General features: G+C 42.2%; 1 protein-coding gene across 1 annotated transcript in view; it reads left to right on the forward strand.

Moving 5' to 3' along the window:
- The first annotated feature begins 18,697 nt into the window (after window positions 1-18,697).
- The window catches only part of LOC124591107 (chitin deacetylase 1), a 70,525-nt gene continuing 68,802 nt past the window's right edge, over window positions 18,698-20,420 (forward strand). Inside the window, exon 1 of the mRNA XM_047131705.1 lies at window positions 18,698-18,840. Coding sequence (XP_046987661.1) covers window positions 18,786-18,840 — 55 coding nt within the window. The 5' untranslated portion in view covers window positions 18,698-18,785. The remainder of the gene's footprint in view (window positions 18,841-20,420) is intronic.

Here is a 20,420-nt window from a genome sequence, read left to right on the forward strand (position 1 = left end):
ATTAGAGACCCAGAAAACACCAGATTTCCGGGACTGAGTGCGATGCATTTACTGACGAAACCCATAAGAAATGAATGTAGCTACATTTATGATTAAAATATAAGCCACTGCGACCAGCGGTGGTGTATTGAAACGTGTTTGCTTGGCCTACTTTCATTCCTTAATGGTAGTACTTTAGCCAAGTCAGTTTTTGCACAAGGAATATTTTAGCCCTGACTGAGATATTGTGAACTAAATGTGTGGTAATTCACAAACCGCGTGTAGGCCTACATTTAATGGTTGAGTTATTCTTACACTGACATATTAGTGTATTTACTCAGTATGCTTACCAATATGAATTTGTTTAACAGGAACACCATAATCTATTCGGTGAACGAAAGACAGATGAATGAACTTTATTTCATTATTAGCACATCCTTTAATACAGATCAAGAAAGTGTGCAGCACAGCGCAACATACATTTTCATCAAGATTTAAAAAACCTGAAAGCTGTTGTTGATAACTCACAGGTTTTCATACCTGGGTTGATTTTTCTTTCACTAATCTTTTTCCTAATCCCTGCAAGAGCACTTTAGGTTCAGTTAAATATTTTATGGAAATGTTTATTAAAATGAATGTGTCAGTTGCAAATATTCCGTTATATGAGTACATTAAGTCTATTTCTTAGGGTAATAGTAACAGCAGCTATAATCACTACAACGGGATACACAGTTCTTTAGCTGACCCGGAAGCGCTGGTTCAGATCTTTCAAGGTTTTTCCGCAACAATCCAGCGAACATCTTTGTGATTCATTCCAACCATTGAATTACAATGTTTTACAAGGAATAAATAAAGAATTTAAACAAACGAAAAAAAGAGGCAATGGCTGTGCACACTTGGTATGAACAGGCATTTACACATAGTCTTTAAACAAACATATTGATTTCTAGATTTGTTTTTGGAGAGGGTCCACTTGAGCAAAACATAATTTTTCTTTTTCTTTTTATTTCCCAAACAGGTTTCGGTGACGTTTCAGCATCATGAGTTAACAACTGACAGGCTAGTACTGCAAATCAGTTTATATAGGACAGACAAGAAAAAACTTTAACACCATATACACGGAATACCGAAGAGCATTTAAAAGTAACACCTGTCATTCTACATTTGTTGGACACCTTATAGACGTGGAACATAGTCTAAAAAACATCAACACTGACTTGAAAGTTTTCAAATGCAACAGCTCCACACAAAAACTAACAATTAAAGAAAATTATCAAATGCAAAAAGCCATTATTGAAGAAAAACAAGCAATAAATGAATACACAGTTCTCTGCAACGCAACTCTGTCCTCTGCCCTCAAAGAACTATCAGGCAACATCAACTCATAGACACCCCAAAACCCCTTCTCCCCCCCCCCCCCCCCCACACACACACAAACACAAAGCAAAGTGCACACAAACGCTCAGCTACTTACATACATACTCTCACATTCACACACAAAATGGCAGATACACCTCACAAAGGTTCAAAACTCCTGCCCAGAAAACAGTCAGATGTTCAGCTGTCCGCCGTCTTATTTCTGTAGTTCGTAAACGGTGAGCGTGAAAGTTACTTAGTGCAAGCCGTCACAGTGAATACAATGGATAAACAAGATAAAGTAAGTGTAACATATTGTAAACACACACACACACACACAAACACAATCTTCCATATAGGATTAGTTAATGGTAGACACAACCATAACATTCCTAGCCATAAAATCTCCAGGTAAACAACTGTTCTACATTAAGTTCTATATGGTTGTAGATGAGAAACTGTGAAACAAAACAACTGCAGTACATGATGTAAAATTCAGGAAATCTACAACATGTGGTAACAAGGCATATATACAAAATTTCTTCTGCTTTTCAAATATGTAAATACTGTCTTAAAAACTGAAATTTGTATGTGTACAAGTAGTAAAGAGAATTCTTCTTGTTTGATAGAAAGATAATAAAAATCCGCTGATTATGGTGAAACTTCAGCGAAACATGTCTGCGTAATAAAAATAAAAAGAAAAGTTGTGTTTTGCTCCACATCCAACAAATCTATTTATAGGTAGACCTCAAGATGACATTAATTTTTTCTTGCAGAATGTTTTATTCGCCTCCGTGCACAGCTGTTCTTCAAACTGCTGACCGCGATGTGGACAGCAGTGGTTCTGAGACGTATTATGGTCGTAAAAACTCCAACATTCCATGAGATTAGCCGAAGCTGCAGTGCGTAGGAATGTTTGGCAACCAAGTCCACCCAAATGTCGAACGTGGTCCAACAGACTTTGTTCTTCATATGTCCCCCAAAGAAATTCATTCGAGATCGGGCTGGCCAGTGAACAGCGCCCTAATGTGTTACTCAAGGTTTCCCAAGTTTGGTCACTGATAGTTGTCTTTGGTCATGGTGCTATATGGCTGCATATGTGTATGGTTTGTATTTTGATCCCAGTTTCATATTTCTTCTTTCTTTTCGTAGAAGGTCTTGGAAACCTTTGCGTGATGTTTCGTTCTGTCTTATTACATACAATACGTAATTACAGATTAATCAATTCAACGTTCTCACTTTCGCTCACGGAAAGGTTCGAATGTCTAAGTAAATTAGCTCTCTGTTCGATAGGTCTTGTGGTTGCTCATTTAGCAAATTTGCTCATCACTGTTTTGTCCATTTCAAAACGTCTATGGTTTTCGAGCAGCCAACCTTTATGTGTATGGCAGTGTCTCTTATGTGGCAATATTGACAGTATGGGTTGTGTTCTGGGTGTATCCTGTGCCGTCGCTCGGCGGTGAGTGAAAGATTGTTGACGAAGATGTATGCGTCAGAACGGACGTTCGAAGCTACACACTGGTGAGAGAGATTTTCCCCTATAATATTCCAGCGTACATCCAATATCTTTCACCGAATGTGCGGTGTGTGTCGTTTATCTGATAAAAAAATTCTGTGATACTTTGGTTCTGTGATTTCTGCCCATTTCCATTTTCGCCACAACATCCTTGAAATCTCTGGTAGGGGTAGAAATATCCCTTGGCATTGGTCTGTGTAGCTCTGGTTCTCCAGATATTCCCCATGCTTCCTTGAAGAGGTCTGCCCTATAACAGGGCCTGTAAGTTTAGGAAGCATGCTTTTCAGAAACAGAACTCTCGATTTGGATTCAAAGTCAACCAAGCCCTGCCACACCAGTCCTTCATTGGGAGCGTTAACTGTTCTCTGGCCAGATGGAAGAGCACTCCACTCCATAGGAAACACCCTATGTGTCTCTGTGTATTTTTATTCTGGTAGCAAATTCAGTTTCCAGTGTAAGTATTTGTGACATGTGCCATGCCTTGGAGGGCGCATAGATGTTAAACCACTCCACACGTAATTTTATGTTACTTTTACTGGAAGCGTTATCAAGGCTTCCCGTACAATTTATTTTGTGTTCTCGTTCAGTGATTCGCCTTTTATTTTTCTAAACTGCATGCCTAGTATTTTTATTTTGTCACGTTCCAGATGGGGATGAGTGCCGAGACGCATGTGATTCGTTAACCAGAGGAGTTTGCTTTTCCTGACGTTAATAGCTGCTCCACATACCAACACATAAGTTACCAAAATATGCTTCGTGCGCATCACTTCAGTGTTATTTTTCACTATTATGGTTAATTCATCTGCCCACGCATTGACAGTAAGGCTGCTGTTTCCAATCTGTTTACCTTCAATATGGCTATGTAGCCTACGCTCTAAGGATCTATGAATAAAACCCGTGTCTGACAGATCTGTGCACTGGAAGTCATTCCTAGAGCTATCCCTTCACGCGAATCATTGAACTCACGTGTCCATTTATCGGTAAGATTGAAGAATTATTGATTTCGTAAAATTAAAATGAGGCCTCATTGCTCTCAAGAATTCGTGGTTCACTTTTGTGGATGTTTCTTCCAAGCACACTACATGTCTATCCTTACCCAATAGTGTCTACCAGTACTCTCTACATTTTCATTGCGAGAAATTTTCACTGCTATCATCTTGTAGTCTGTGCAGAGTGATCTAAATGGATGGTAATCCGATATTGTGCTCGCTGTTGAATATTTCGGCGCAAGTACTATTATTCCTGGAGCTTTAGCCATGTACAGCTTCCTATTTCCGATCTTATATTGTGAGACTTCGAAAAATTCAGTACGTATGATATGCCAATATTTTGTGTAAAATTCAATCAACGCCTGGGCTTCTGTTTCTTGGCAAGTTTTTGATCGTGATTTTCAAATCTTCTTCCGTCACAGGTTCCATCAACGAATTTCTGCTTTCGTCGCTAACTTCCGTTCACAGTTATTTAAGAATGCAGTGATTTTCATGTCGTCCATTTGGTGGTAACTCTAGCGCGCTTTTGAAATGGCGCCATCATTTTGAATTTCCCGTAAGGCGCTGTAATAAAATTGATCGTATCGTTCCTTTAACTGTGTAACTGATACGAAGCATTTTCAAAAAAAAAAAACTCTTATAATACCTCAGTCTCAGGACTGAAGACAACAACAACAATACCTGGTTTCGATATCTTTTCCCACCATTCAATGTGTCTTCTATAAAATCATTTCTTTCTTTTCCATCTGGAGAATTCAGTTCTGGAGTTTTCTTCAACATGTTTGTCACCACAGTGTTTAGTTTCTAGTAACTCTTACCATACTGGATTGGTCTCGGGAATCCTTTCACTTTGATCAGAACTGCATGGTGATCAATCCTGCTGAGTAATATGACTCCATCTCCGTCTACGCCGATATTTTCCGAAACGTATGACCTTTCCAGTCGGGATGCTGCGTTTGAGCTTATGCAGCTATTGTGGGTTGTCTGGATGTGAAGCTTTTCTCCTGTCTTTTGCGCTGATAGCAGTAGTTGCATCTCGTAAGGGCTTACAGATTGGAGCGTTACCCTTGATACAGACGGCACTTGTAAATTCACTCCCAGTGTCAACCCATTATGGGAGTTTCTTAAACAATATGCGAGAGTTTCCCGGAAAAAAGACTGTCGAATCCCTTTCAGTTTCGATCCGGACGGAGCATACACGTTTACAAGTGTAATGTCACCGGTGACTTCTTTTATCACTCGGTCGTCTGGATGTAATTTAAGTTGACTCATCTCAAGACCTCTCTTTGTTAAGATTGCAGAATCGCGTCCGTTTTCTCCCACATTACTGTACATGCTGTATGCGGCTGTTAGGGAAATCTCGCGACATACCACTCCCTGGAGAAATGTGACATCGACATCATTAGTTTTTAGGAATTCATCGAAAACTTCCCATTTGGACAAGATGATAATACCTAAGATATTGAGCGTTAGATTCGTAATTACTCTATCGAAATTTATATGTAAAGTGATTTGTCAATCAGAAAGTAAATCTCCTATTCCAGTTGCAGTTTGCTTCAAAATCAGTTTAGCACTTCTTTCTGTGACACAGTTCACTGTACAGCCTCTATCAGCCAGCGTCTTATTATCATTAGTAGACGTTAGGCTTTATCCGGTGGGTCATCTGCCCAGGACACGTTTTGCTAACAAGCCGTGTGCAGCAGCTCGCGGAATTCTGTGAGATGCAACACAGAGATTGGCACGACTTCGCCGTCCTTCTTCCCCTTTCGTGTGCGGGGGGAGACGGGGGGGGTTGAAGGAGGCGGGGGGGGGGGGTTATTTTTGTATTCGAGACAGGAGCTTGCATTTCATTCCTCAACTTCTTCACTGATTGCCTTATCTGGTCTGAACAAGGTACTGTTCGCAATGATCATTTTGAAGCCAGCCGCAGTGTATGTGGGGATTCATAATTTCATCCATTTCCTAAGGGTTTATCCAGCTTGATGTCTTCTTCGGTCCAAGAGTTGGCGTCACATTTAGCTTCTGCATTTCCAGAAGAGCTACTGCCACTGTTTTTCAGTTGTTCTTTGCTTGTATCAACACCTGCTACCTTCTCCAAATTCTCTTTCCCTTTCATAGCCGCATTCTGTTGTTCCTCATTCTCTGCATTGTCTGTGACGCTGAATGCGTCCTCGTCAAACGTTTTAAGGCTATTTTTTGCTATGATGCTCACTATTCCGTTTTCTTGCCCTTCTGCTATCGCTCCACTAACGCTGGGCTTTAGTCATAAGTACCTCCGGAGAAGAGCATGGTTCTATGACCCTAATTACCTTGAAAAGTTTAGAAGATTTTGCAGCTTGTTAACATCATCAAAAGTTTAATTAAAGAAAAACAAAAAAAGGTGCAGTCAATACAGTCTACGCGAGCGAGGCAGCGGGTACTAAGCTAGTTGTTCGTAAAATTTCATTTTTGTTTGTGTTCTAACCGTTTCTAGAGAGTCCTGTCCATCTCTTAAGGACTACATTTATTTTCCTGACATATGATGGCTACTGCTGAGATTAGGTACAATGTTCAATTCTGACTAATTTTGTTTGAAATACACTCCTGGAAATGGAAAAAAGAACACATTGACACCGGTGTGTCAGACCCACCATACTTGCTCCGGACACTGCGAGAGGGCTGTACAAGCAATGATCACACGCACGACACAGCGGACACACCAGGAACTGCGGTGTTGGCCGTCGAATGGCGCTAGCTGCGCAGCATTTGTGCACCGCCGCCGTCAGTGTCAGCCAGTTTGCCGTGGCATACGGAGCTCCATCGCAGTCTTTAACACTGGTAGCATGCCGCGACAGCGTGGACGTGAACCGTATGTGCAGTTGACGGACTTTGAGCGAGGGCGTATAGTGGGCATGCGGGAGGCCGGGTGGACGTACCGCCGAATTGCTCAACACGTGGGGCGTGAGGTCTCCACAGTACATCGATGTTGTCGCCAGTGGTCGGCGGAAGGTGCACGTGCCCGTCGACCTGGGACCGGACCGCAGCGACGCACGGATGCACGCCAAGACCGTAGGATCCTACGCAGTGCCGTAGGGGACCGCACCGCCACTTCCCAGCAAATTAGGGACACTGTTGCTCCTGGGGTATCGGCGAGGACCATTCGCAACCGTCTCCATGAAGCTGGGCTACGGTCCCGCACACCGTTAGGCCGTCTTCCGCTCACGCCCCAACATCGTGCAGCCCGCCTCCAGTGGTGTCGCGACAGGCGTGAATGGAGGGACGAATGGAGACGTGTCGTCTTCAGCGATGAGAGTCGCTTCTGCCTTGGTGCCAATGATGGTCGTATGCGTGTTTGGCGCCGTGCAGGTGAGCGCCACAATCAGGACTGCATACGACCGAGGCACACAGGGCCAACACCCGGCATCATGGTGTGGGGAGCGATCTCCTACACTGGCCGTACACCACTGGTGATCGTCGAGGGGACACTGAATAGTGCACGGTACATCCAAACCGTCATCGAACCCATCGTTCTACCATTCCTAGACCGGCAAGGGAACTTGCTGTTCCAACAGGACAATGCACGTCCGCATGTATCCCGTGCCACCCAACGTGCTCTAGAAGGTGTAAGTCAACTACCCTGGCCAGCAAGATCTCCGGATCTGTCCCCCATTGAGCATGTTTGGGACTGGATGAAGCGTCGTCTCACGCGGTCTGCACGTCCAGCACGAACGCTGGTCCAACTGAGGCGCCAGGTGGAAATGGCATGGCAAGCCGTTCCACAGGACTACATCCAGCATCTCTACGATCGTCTCCATGGGAGAATAGCAGCCTGCATTGCTGCGAAAGGTGGATATACACTGTACTAGTGCCGACATTGTGCATGCTCTGTTGCCTATGTCTATGTGCCTGTGGTTCTGTCAGTGTGATCATGTGATGTATCTGACCCCAGGAATGTGTCAATAAAGTTTCCCCTTCCTGGGACAATGAATTCACGGTGTTCTTATTTCAATTTCCAGGAGTGTAATTTTCAGGAAAACTGACAAACCTGAAAATAATGGCCAACTTCTATTTGTGCACCATACAGCATTTGTGGATTGTGAATGAACGTTTGCATTGTGAGCTGTGCTAGATATATTCTCTTAACGTACAAAAAGAAAGCAATTTTACAACAACAAAAAACTGAAAATTAAAAAATAGTGGTAGGTATTCACAGACGTCTACAGGCCAAAGAGTCAATAACATACTGGGCGTCCCAGATATGTTGCGGCAAACTTCGAGAGGTTGCAGGGGGCGTCGTGAGGAACAGATCGAGTACGGGAACCCGCGTCCAGAGACGTCATCCAAGGACGCTACACAGCGGCGAAGTTACAGGTGATGGCGCCTAACACTAGGCCACCCCCTCGGCAGCAAACGTTGGACCGTACGGTGACGGAACGCAGGCGGAATGTCTCGCAACGTTGTTTGTTATTCAGTGATCGCGACTGATTGCCACAATCTCCAGTGGAGAAGATGGAGCTAGCTGTTGCCTAGACACGCCTTGTCTCCTATGAAAGCGATGCTCTGTTGTCTTCGTGCATGACCGTTTCGAACACAGGTGCCCATCTGCAATTTATTTTTCTCCTGTATACCGAAAAAATGGAGGTTTCAGAAGGTTACAGGAGCAAAATAAATGTGGATGGAAACCCGTGTCCGAGGCCGTCATCCACCGAGGCAACAAACCATTGCATTCATGGGAGACAAGCCCTTTCTAAGCAGCAGATACCTCATCTTCTCCACTGGAGATAGTGGCAATCAGTCGCGGTCACAGAATAGCAAACAACATTGCGCGACGTTCCACCTACGGTCTACCAGCACTGCCGAAGGTTTGGCCTACCGGCAGGCGCCGGCGCTTACTATTTCAACTCCCCGAAGCATCGTTGGGTAACGTTTCCGACATGGGTTTCTGTTCTCAATTTCTTCCACACGATACCCTCCACAGCCCACCAAAGTCTGCCGCAACATTTTTGGGACACCTCGTTTACTAACAAGCCAAAATGTTTCGAGATCGAATGTCGTCTGGGGATGATTCCGGCACATCACGCGGTGACGAGAGCGTATAAGTGGAGCCGAGACGAAAGAGAAATAATTTTAGCGACTACATGGACCGCAAGTGGGGAAGTCCAGTGACATAAGTGACTTTAACAAAGAGCAGATTGTTATTGGCCTGTTCCTCGTTAAATGGCGGTTTGATACCCGGCAAAGGGCCGGCGATGAGAGCCGTAGGGTATGTCATTTCTTCCCAGAGATCAAGGAACGTCTGAGCCGTATCAATCCCAGCCGGGGTATGGTTTAGTTTCTGACAGGCCACTGCCCTTACCCTGCGCACTTACACCGTGTAGGTCGCAGCGGGTGCTACTTGTATATGTGGGGGACATGGATCCCCAGAAGGCATACTTTTTTACTGTCACCGATACAGACACAAAGACGAGTGGGATATCATAAGTCGCTGATGATGTCTCAAGGACATTACATGCCGAATACAGACAGACACGGACGCTTAGCAGAACACTGCAACACACGCGAAGCAAGTAAGACAGCAGTTCCAATTCGTAGATCGACACAGACAGCAGTACCGAAACACGCACTCTCTCAAACAGCGAACAGCTTCACAACATCTCGAATAATTAAACTGTTTTAGAATAAACTGTGTAACGGAATCAACCCTGTAAACCTGATCTAGCTTAAGTATCTACATCTACGTGATTACTCTGCTATCCACAATAAAGTGCTTGGCAGAGGGTTCAATAAACCACCTTCAAGCTGTCTCTCTTCCGTTCCACTCTCGAACGGCGCGCGGGAAAAACGAACACTTAAATGTTTCTGTGCGAGCCCTGATTTCTCTTATTTTACCGTGATGATCATTTCTCCCTACGTAGATGGGGGCCAACAGAATGTTTTCGCAATAGGAGGAGAAAACTGGTGATTGAAATTCCATGAGAAGATACCGTCGCAACGAAAAAGTCTTTTTTTTAATGATTGCCACTTCAATTGACGTATCATGTCTGTGGCACTATCTCCCCAATTTCGCGATAATACAAAACGAGCTGCCCTTCTTTGTACTTTTTCGATGTCATCCGTGAGTCCCACCTGATGCAGATCCCACATCGCACAGCAGTACTCCAGAATAGAGCGGACAAGCGTGGTGAAAGCAGTCTCTTTAGTAGACCTGTTGCACCTTCAAAGTGTTCTGCCAGTGAAACGCAGTGTTTGGTTTGCTCTACCCACAACATTATCTATGTGATCGTTCCAATTCAGGTTATTTGTAATTGTAATCCCTTAGTATTTAGTTGAATTTACAGCCTTAAGATTTGTGTAACTTATCACGTAATCGAAATTTAGCGGATTCCGTTTAGTACTCATGTCAATAGCTTCACACTTTTCTTTATTTAGGGTCGGTTGCCACTTTTCGCACCATACAAGTATCTTATCTAAATCATTATGCAATTCCTTTTGGTCATCTGATGACTTTACAAGACGGTAAATGACAACATAATCTGGAAACAGTTTAAGAGGGCTACTCAGATTGTCTCCTATGTCGTTAATATAGATCAGAAACAATAGAGGTCCTATAACACTTCCTTGGGGAACGCTAGATATTACTTCTGTTTTACTCAATAACTTTCCGTCTATTACTACGAACTGTGACCTTTCTGACAAGAAATCACGAATCCAGTCGCACAACTGAGACAATATTCCATTGGCACGCAGTTTGGTTAGAAGACGCTTGTGAGTAACGGTGTCGAAATCCTCCTGGAAATCTAAAAATATGGAATCAATTTGACATCCCCTGGCGATAGCGCTCATTACTTAATGAGCATAAAGAGCTAGTTTTTTTTTTCGCAAGAACGATAGTTTCTGAATCTGTGCTGACTATGTGTCAATAAATCGTTTTCTTCGAGGTACTTCATAATGTTCGAATACAGTATATGTTACAAAACCCTACTGCAAATCGACGTTAGTGATATGGGCCGGTAATTCAACGGATTACTCCTTTTTGGGTATTGGTGTGACATGAGCAGTTTTCCATACTTTAGGTACGGATCTTTTTGTGAGCGAGTGGTTGTATATATTTGCTAAATATGGAGCTTTTGTATCAGCATACTCTGAGAGGAACCTGGCTGGTATACAATCTGGCCCGGAAGCCTTGCCTTTATTACGTGATTTAAGCAGCTTTGTTACACCGAGGACATCTACTTCTGTATTTCTCATCTTGGCAGTTGTTCTTGATTGGAATTCAGGAATATTTACTTCGCCTTCATTGGTGAAGGAGTTTCGGAAAACCGCATTTAATAACTCTGCTTTAGTGGCACTGTCATCAGTGACTCCACCGTTGTTATCGTGCAGTGAAGGTATTGATTGCGTCTTGCCACTGGTGTGCTTTATGTATGACCAGAATCTCTTAAACGGCAGGCATATCCATGCCACGGTCATTATACTTCTGCTGGGATGTAGCACTTGTAACTGAACACATAGTATACAAGCAACATAATGGGTAAAATTCAAGACACACAATATAGCAACTAACGGTTAATTAATAACCCAAAGAAATATCATACTTTACACCAATGCGCTTGCCTCAGTGTACATAATAGTTATAGTGTTTTTGTAAATAGTGTTAGAAATATTAATTCGTAAATTAAAATGTAGCGAAGAGGGACTGCAAGACTGGAAGTAGTTCCGAGGACTTCAGACCAGGCTGGCTCAGATAAGGTAACATTTCTCTCCCTCTTTCTATCCAAGTCTTCCCTATAGTCTCTCAACATATTTTCTTAAAATTTGAATACTTTTTTGGTTTTCTTCCTTACAATTTCCATTGTATTTTTAATTTATTATTACTTCTACTGTAATTGCTGAAAACAATAATTGCTGTTTGTAATATGCAATATGTTTTGTAATCTACATGAAAAGCTGTAAAATCAACGAGCTATTATAAAATGTAAGGCAGCACGTCTCTACATGAGCAGTTGACCAAATCAAATCAAATGTTCCTGGGAACAAGTATCTCGGAAGCGGCGCAGCTGGTCAGCTGTTAGCGTGCTACTGTCATGAGCATCTTTGGAACGTGACTGAAGGACGATGAAATCACGAGAAGGCGTCAAGGCGTTCAATGTCGATGCGTCATCACAGAATGTTGAGGCTGGAGACTTGCACGCTCTGTACCGCAGGGTAAACGGAGGTCTGTAGCAGGTATGACGAAAGACCGCCGTGTTACCGCAGCCCCAAGCGTACCGGAGAACACCATTCAAGACACATTGCTGAGCATGGAGCGTCGAAGCAGACGATTCTTACAAGTTCGCACGTTGACATCGTGGATCAACGTAAACGTGTCGCCTGGACGGATGAATCACCTACCATGTTGTACCGGGCCAGTTCCGGATATGGCGTCATTCAGGCGAACAGCTGCACGAAACACGAAACTCGCAACGGCGAGAGTAGTTTCATGCTACGGAGAACGTTCATCTCGGCTTCCATGTGATCTGTAGAAGTAATTAAAGGCACCATGTAACAGTTGTGGACTACGTGAACGTTACTGCGGGCCGACTGCATTCTTTACGTTTGATGTCTTCCCCGCACGCACTGACATCTTCCAACAAGATAACGGTGTGTGTCACAAATTGTTATAGTAATTTCGTGAGCATGATAGGAACTCACGCCGATATCTTGAACACCAAATTCGCCTGATCTGAGTCCAATGGAAAACATCTGGGACGCTGTGAGGCGTCAGTTGCTGGCGCAATAAGAACCGACCAGTAATTTACGGAATTGCGAGCATATGGACTATCAGACCAATTGTGTGATAGAATTGAGGAGTTCCTGGATAACAGAACGCAGCACGTCATTCTCAATGGAGAGAAGTCTTCCGAAGTAAGAGTGTTTTCAGGTGTGCCGCAGGGGAGTGTCGTAGGACCGTTGCTATTCACAATATACATAAATGACCTTGTGGATAAAATCGGCAGTTCACTGAGGCTTTTTGCTGATGATGCTGTAGTATATCGAGAGGTTGTAACAATGGAAAATTGTACTGAAATGCAGGAAGATCTGCAACGAATTGACGCACGGTGCAGGGAATCGCAATTGAATCTCAATGTAGACAAGTGTAATGTGCTGCGAATACATAGAACGAAAGATCCTTTATCATTTAGCTACAATATAGCGGGTCAGCAACTGGAATCAGTTAATTCCATAAATTATCTGGGAGTAGGCATTAGGAGTGATTTAAAATGGAATGACCATATAAAATTAATAATCGGTAAAGCAGATGCCAGACTGAGATTCATTGGAAGAATCTTAAGGAAATGCAGTCCGAAAACAAAGGAAGTACACTTGTTCGCCCAGTGCTTGAATACTGCTCAGCGGTGTGGGATCCGTACCAGATAGTGTTGATAGAAGAGATAGCGCGCTTCGTTACAGGATCATTTCGTAATCCTGAAAGCGTTACGGAGATGATAGGTAAACTCCAGTGGAAGACTATGCAAGAGAGACGCTCAGTAACTCGGTACAGGCTTATGTTGAAGTTTCGAGAACATACCTTCACCGATGAGGCAAGCAGTATATTGCTCCCTCCTACGTATATCTCGCGAAGAGACCGTGAGGATAAAACCAGAGAGATTAGAGCCCACACAGAGGCATACCGACAATCTTTCTTTCCACGAACAATACGAGACTGGAATAGAAGGGAGAACCGGTAGAGGTACTCAAAGCACCCTCCGCCACACACCATCACGTGACTTGCGGAGTATGGATGTAGATGTAGACCTGAGCGTAGGCATCTGGTTTCACATATCTCCAGAAACCCACCAAGGACTCTTCGGATGCATGCCACGCAGATTCGCTACTGTACTGCATTCTAAAGGCCAAGCAACACGCTATCAAACAGGTAGTGATAATGTTTTGGCTCCTCAATGTACATTTACAGAAATAATTAAATTAGTGTTGAACTTTAGGTGTGTCCATGCGGCTACGGCCTCCCGCAAGGTAGACCGTTCACTTGGTGCAAGCCTTTTTAGTAGACGCCACTCTGGATGATGAAGCCAACACAACACGCAGTCCCCAACAGAGAAAATCTCCGACCCTGCCGGGAATCGAACCCGAGACCCTCGCATGGCAATCTGCCGCGCTGAGCACTCAACTCTTGAGGTGGCAGCTAAGAGGTGGTGGGTCAAGCGTGATAACAAGCGTTCCCCAAGTACGTGAGAAAGATGCAGCTATAAAAAGTATTTAGAAATGTAGGTATTTTATTTATATTATTGGAATTTGGTAGTCACGATATTAATAGACAGTTTAAATAGTAGTAGTAGCTTTATTCATCCATAGCTCTCTTTTTACATTCATCCGTAGATCTCTTTTTACAAGGATATAGAACATGTCAAAGTATTTACAAATTCAGATCAATTTAAAATAAGCTAATTCGTATACACATATATTTACAAATTTCTTGTTAGAGACAATCATTAGATTTACTCCTGGTATACAATACTTGTTTTACAAATAACTTATTAAATAATTTAATGCCACATTGTTCACTCATATCTCACTATCAGTCACTGCACATATACACTCATTGTTTCATAACACTTCACTCACCACACACACACACACACACACACACACGCACACGCACACACACACACACACACTGGTGATCTCTGGGCCATTTTTTGTACCACAACTTCCTATTTGCTGACCTGGGAAGCTGAGTCGGCATCCCTCCATAATGAGTGAGAAGTATTGTGCTATGCATAGCTTGGGGATAAGTATTTCTTGAAAGGAAAAAAAGAAGGAAAAAAACATTAAGTGAAGATGTTATGTGGAATGTTTGATATTTTATAATTATTATTATTATTACTACCATTTATTTGTATAACATTTTTTTATCAAACCGCTGCTCTGTTTTAGCTAAGTAATCCTTCAATGCATAAAATGTATTGCATGACAGATACTTTTTAGCTGCCTTTCTAAATAAGTGTATTTTTCCAATTTCTTTAATCTCTTTTGGTAATTTATTGTATTGTTTTATTCCTTGGTAGAAAATGCTGTTTTGAGTTTTATCTTTATTTTTTCTTAGTAAATGTAAGTTGAGTCTATCTCTTGTTGCATGGTCATGGGCAGAGCTGTTTGTACACTAATTTCCAACGTTATTTTTGATGTGTACAACTGGCTGGTAAATGTATTCACATAGACCAGTTAAAATCCCCAGTGCTCTTAACAGATCTTTACAATGAGCTCGACTAGTATTTTTGGTTATTATTCTTATGGCTCTTTTCTGGAGTTTAAAAATTGTGTTCATGTTTTGTGCATTTGTTCCCCAAAAAAGAATGACACAGCTAAGAATTGAGTGTACATATGAATAATATGGAACTAAAAGACATTGCATGTTACACACTGATGATAGGATTCTAAGGCCATAACATGCTGATGACATTTTGTTTACAAGTACCTTTGTGTGTTCACACCACTTCAACTGAGAATATATATTCATTCCTAGAAATTTTGCATTTGTTACATGGTATATAGAGGTGCTATTTACATTTCATTTAACATTGTCATTTTTCCTCTTCAAACTGAAATTCATGGCATTAGTTTTATTAATGTTCAATGCCACTTTATTGCTTATTGACCAATTGTAAACTTCCTTGAGATCTTCATTTACTTTCTCTGCAAGGAGTTCTCTGGTTTCTCAGTGATTATAATATTGCGGTCATCAGTGAAGAGGATTTCTTCACCATGAAAAACACTACTGGGAAAGTCATTGATGTATATCAGGAACAGTATTGGTCTTAATATGCTACCTTGCAGAACCCCTATATTAATGTATTTTGGTTGTGATAAATGTTGTACTAAATGTTTAGATCTATTTGAAATATGTGTTATCTCTCGACTTTGTACCCTATCTGTTAGGTATGATCGAAACCAGTCATTAGTTACCTCTATTATTCCTAATGCTTCTAATTTTTTTAATAGGAAATCGTGCAGAGGTAAACTATATGTTCGTTATTGTTGTTATTGTTTTTTAGTCCGAAGACTGGTTTGATGCAGCTCTCCATGCTAGTCTGTCCTGTGTAACCCTGTTCATCGATGCACAACTTTCTCTATATGCATCCTTTTCTGACCTGCTGCTGTATTGATCTCCCCCTACAATTTTTACTCGACACTGTTCCTTCCATCACCAAAGTTACGACAATTCCTTGATGCCTCAGGATGCGTTGCTCTTGATATAAGTATACGTAACATACGAGCTTATAGTGTCAATCTCAACAAGCTACCAAAAGCTTAGAATTTTTTGTAAACTGAGTTTTCTTGTTTGTTTGTTTAGGTATTCTAATTCTTGTGATGAAGTGTCTGAAGGTTGAATGTTTCCATCTGAAACGTGTTAGACTCGTTTCTTTATTCTTATTTTATTCCCTCACCCTTGAGGGTGAGGTGGGCTAGCAGCAGTACATTGCCGCTCTTCAAGCGAGAGCAGTAAAAAATATACAAACATAGTTGCCAAATATTAAAAGTGTAAAATATGCGTATGTTTTTAAGGTTACTGAAACAGGCTTTGTTACAACGAATAAATATAACTGAAATATGGTTGTCTTTTATAAAATGTAGTCAATTCACGATAGTACTTGTAAAACGGGCACTTCTCTTTATTTAAATGGTAGGAAATGCGCGGTAGTTGACAAGGGTTGTTGGAAATAGAGAGAGTGTTTTGAAAATGGTCGGATGGAAGACGTGGGGGATGACTCCGAGCCAAGTGTTTGGAAAGAGAGGAAAGAAAGTGGAAGGAACGGACGAGTTGGAGCCCTGTCGTGGAGAGGAATAGTAGTATTATGTTAAAGCTGAAGGGATGGATAGGTCTCCGGGGGAATTTCAGGATCAGGTAGGTGAAGGCGATTAAAGTTTCGTTGGGACATGATGTGGAGAATGAGTAAGTGCAAGTTTGCGGGGATGTGTTGCCACAAGCGTGGTAGAGTAAGAGCGTTAATGATCAGGTCTGAAAGTGTAGGATGGCTGGTGTCAAATTTGCGGGTGTGGCAAAATAAAATAAACACGCAAAGAGTGGGCATGGAAAGCCATTTACAAAGTAGCGAAGAAAACTGGAATTTACTGGAAATAATGGCTCGACAGAAGAGATTGAAAGTGCGCTATGTGTTTGGAGTCATCTGAAGAAGACTGGGTACTTTGTACCAAGTGCAGACGCTGGACACATATTGAATTTGTGGACCAGGAGAATATTTTCTATTTTATTTGCGATATGTGTAAAACAGTGAACTAAACATTGGTGAACTGAGCTGAAATAGTAACAATACGTTCTCATGCTTATATCTTCTATTATTACTGAATAAGCATCACTGCATTGTATCATTAACAGCCGATATTGTCACAGGAAAGACATGCCTTGTAATTGTAGCTGTTTTACTTTCAATGTAATTACGTCGTATAAATAAAACATAAAATGTTTACAGTGTGTCTTGAGATGCTAAAATAGTATATTCATATTCCGATTACCCACGGCAGTTACAACAGTAAAATCAGAAAACGTTAGGTGGTTCATGCTTCACGACCCTCCCCTACTGGAAATCCTAAGGTATTCGATATAGAAGAGTTCATACAGGATCCTAGAGGGGGGGTAGGAGGGGTTCGTAGGCAGATATCGAAGGCGAGTCGGAGAGCACGGTCTTCTAGGATTTTGAGGGAGTGGTAAAAATTTAAGTGTAGGCGACGTTGGCACAAGAGAGAATTTGTCGGGTTATGGAATATTGGTTCAAATGGCTCTGAGCACTATGGGACTTAACTTCTAAGGTTATCAGTCCCTAGAGCTTAGAACTACTTAAACCTAACCTAAGGACATCACACACATCCATGCCCGAGGCAGGATTCGAACCTGCGACCGTAGCGGTCGCGAGGTTCCAGACTGTAGCGCCTAGAACCGCTCGGCCACCCCGGCCGGCTATGGAATATAATGTCAGTTTCATGTAATGAGGTTTCAACGAGATTAACATTATTAATGCTCTTGAGACGAATTATTCTCTGAAACTGCGATTTCATTTAAATGTTGACTAGAGTTATTAGAAGGAGGATGTAAATCGTAGTACAACCTGTATTTGCTTGACTGTTATGCTTGATATATATCATTTAAAGCACTCGCTTGTGCCAAGATATTGCGTCCTAATAGCGGAAACTGTAATGAAGAGAGAAAACTGCCATTCTCGTTGTTTATACAGCACATCTTGTGCCCTTGCATTACCTTAGAGACGAGCGCCACTCTCGGTTATTCGTGGGCGCATCTGCTGTGCCGGTAATGATAAACGAGTCATTGGCGCTCCAGTGAACGTCGCTTTCCCTTTGAGTGTTGTCCTCCCCGCTTCGGGCGTTCTCGTTGGCCACAGCGCCTTGACAAGGTCATCTGCGGGGATCCTAACCAGCAGCGGAAGCGTAATCCGATCGTTTATATAATACACTCGACCATCTGCTCCACTCATACACGTTACGTGGAGTGTCAGTGTAACTAATCACAGTCGACTCTAAAGATATGTAACGGCAAGAATTCCTGATCATATTCTCCGATGAAAGTGAATTGATGGGGGGACCCATCCTCGTACTTTGACAAAATCTCAGCAGGCGGTCGCCGACGTGCGGTCCAAAAGGGAGTGTGGGAGGAGATGCGGGTAGGACAGTAAACGTGGGGGAGGAGCGAGAGGAAAGAGCGACGACAACAGACTCGGAGGTAGGGCCGCCCGCTGCGCCTTCTGCGGCCGGCGGCCATGATGGGAGGCAGGCGACGTCAGAGCGCTGGAGCGGTTTCTCCGCCAATGAGGGGTCGCGAACAGAGAGGGGTTTGTCCCCGATAGACGGCCGACTCCGTAGAGGATGTAGGCCGCGTATAAAAGGCGCTGGTAGGCGCTCGCAACGTCACTACCAGTGAGTGTCCACGCGCGAGAATGGCGCGGATTGTGTACAGCGCCTCTTTACTGCTCGTCCTGCTTGTTCACTCAGGTAAGAAGCGCACCGTCAAGAAGCAACGCGCTATCTTCTTTTTTTTTTTTTTTTTTTCTTTCGTGCATCCAATTTCATTCATCTAATTACTAACTCCTCTGTTACATATTTCTTCTGTTATTAATCATGTCCCTCGCGCGAGACTGTTACAATCATTGCTCTTGTATTCTGTCATTTTTTCTTCTTCTTCTAACTGAATAACAACACTGTGAAACTTATTTATACGATGGTAACAATGTTTTATAGGTGTGTTCTATGACATAACTACACACGCATCGATCCCTCACAACATATGTTTCTATACCCTTCTACTGAAGTTTCTTCAAGTACGACTGGAGAACACACTTTACTGCTTTAAACAATTCTCCAGCTTTATTGTGTGCCTCAAAATAACGTCCATAAAAAGGAGCTTCTTAAAGATGTCTATTTCACTAATACAATAGAATTTCATGGTATTTCAAGTAACTGTCAAGTTTCAGCTTACCTCAGGTACGTGGAGACTTCAATGCATGCACAAGAAACGAACAGATCATTTGCAAAAGTTTCCTTCTGTAACTCTCGTTGTTCACTTTCATAGTTCATTTAAAGTGGAGGATTAGCTTTTGATTGAAAATATACTGTAGTTTTAAGTATTTCTAACAGCCACCTGCTCTCTAGCTATGCATCACTTCATTTCGTTCTCTACTTCACCATAAAACAAGTACTTGGTTCAAGGTTCACGGAAATGCACATGCGTCCATCCCTCACAACATATGTTACTAGCCTCTTCTATTAAAGGTGTCAATAATCACATAATTAATTGCATCAGTTGATCTAAAAATAGAGTCCAGATAATAGTGTATAGTAAATTGAAAAGTAGTACATTATATTATGTATTCTTTTGTTTCGAAATTTGTCATTGCATGATACGTGTACAAAATGGCGGCAGCTGCACCGGTTGTGGTGGGTATTTTCTCTTGCTGCAAGTACCGATTGTGAAAGTGGCGCTCCTTGACTTCCACTGCCCACTGCTGGCGGTAAATAACTCTAGCCAAGTGGTTCACTGTTTGGTTTTTTGTAAGATAGACACAACAATAGAATTAGCAAAAAATGTTCGTATCGGGATGACGATGTCTAAAATGTAAGTTGCAGCATTGATAATTTCCGTGAAAAAAATCAAAAGGTAGTATCGTCATCAAGGAATTCCGTCCTGCATCAAACAGTTGTACGATATCATACTTAAAAGATAGGGAACTTTAGACTTTTAGATGTAAACGCTACTACTTGGATGCAGCTTGGAGGGCGATTATGATCCTGCCATCCCCATCGAAAAACATTTTCTTTGGAGACTGTTGTCAGCTTATGTTTATTCAACATCGGAAGTGGTAAACATAACTAGAGGAAATCTAAAGAGTGTTTCCTAAATTTTCTTTACTTATTCACCGAAAAATCCATATATGTAACCGATCGAATGAATATCGTACAATAACAGGTGTTTATTGCCCTATGTTTTATTATTTATTTCAGTTATACTGCCGTTGACCTTGGCCGGTAGTGTCATTGTCAGTTGAAAAGGCCTCATGATCGAAATTATTCGAACT

The sequence above is a fragment of the Schistocerca americana genome, chromosome 2, assembly GCF_021461395.2.
Source record: "Schistocerca americana isolate TAMUIC-IGC-003095 chromosome 2, iqSchAmer2.1, whole genome shotgun sequence".
In the NCBI taxonomy this organism is placed as follows: Eukaryota; Metazoa; Arthropoda; class Insecta; order Orthoptera; family Acrididae; genus Schistocerca; species Schistocerca americana.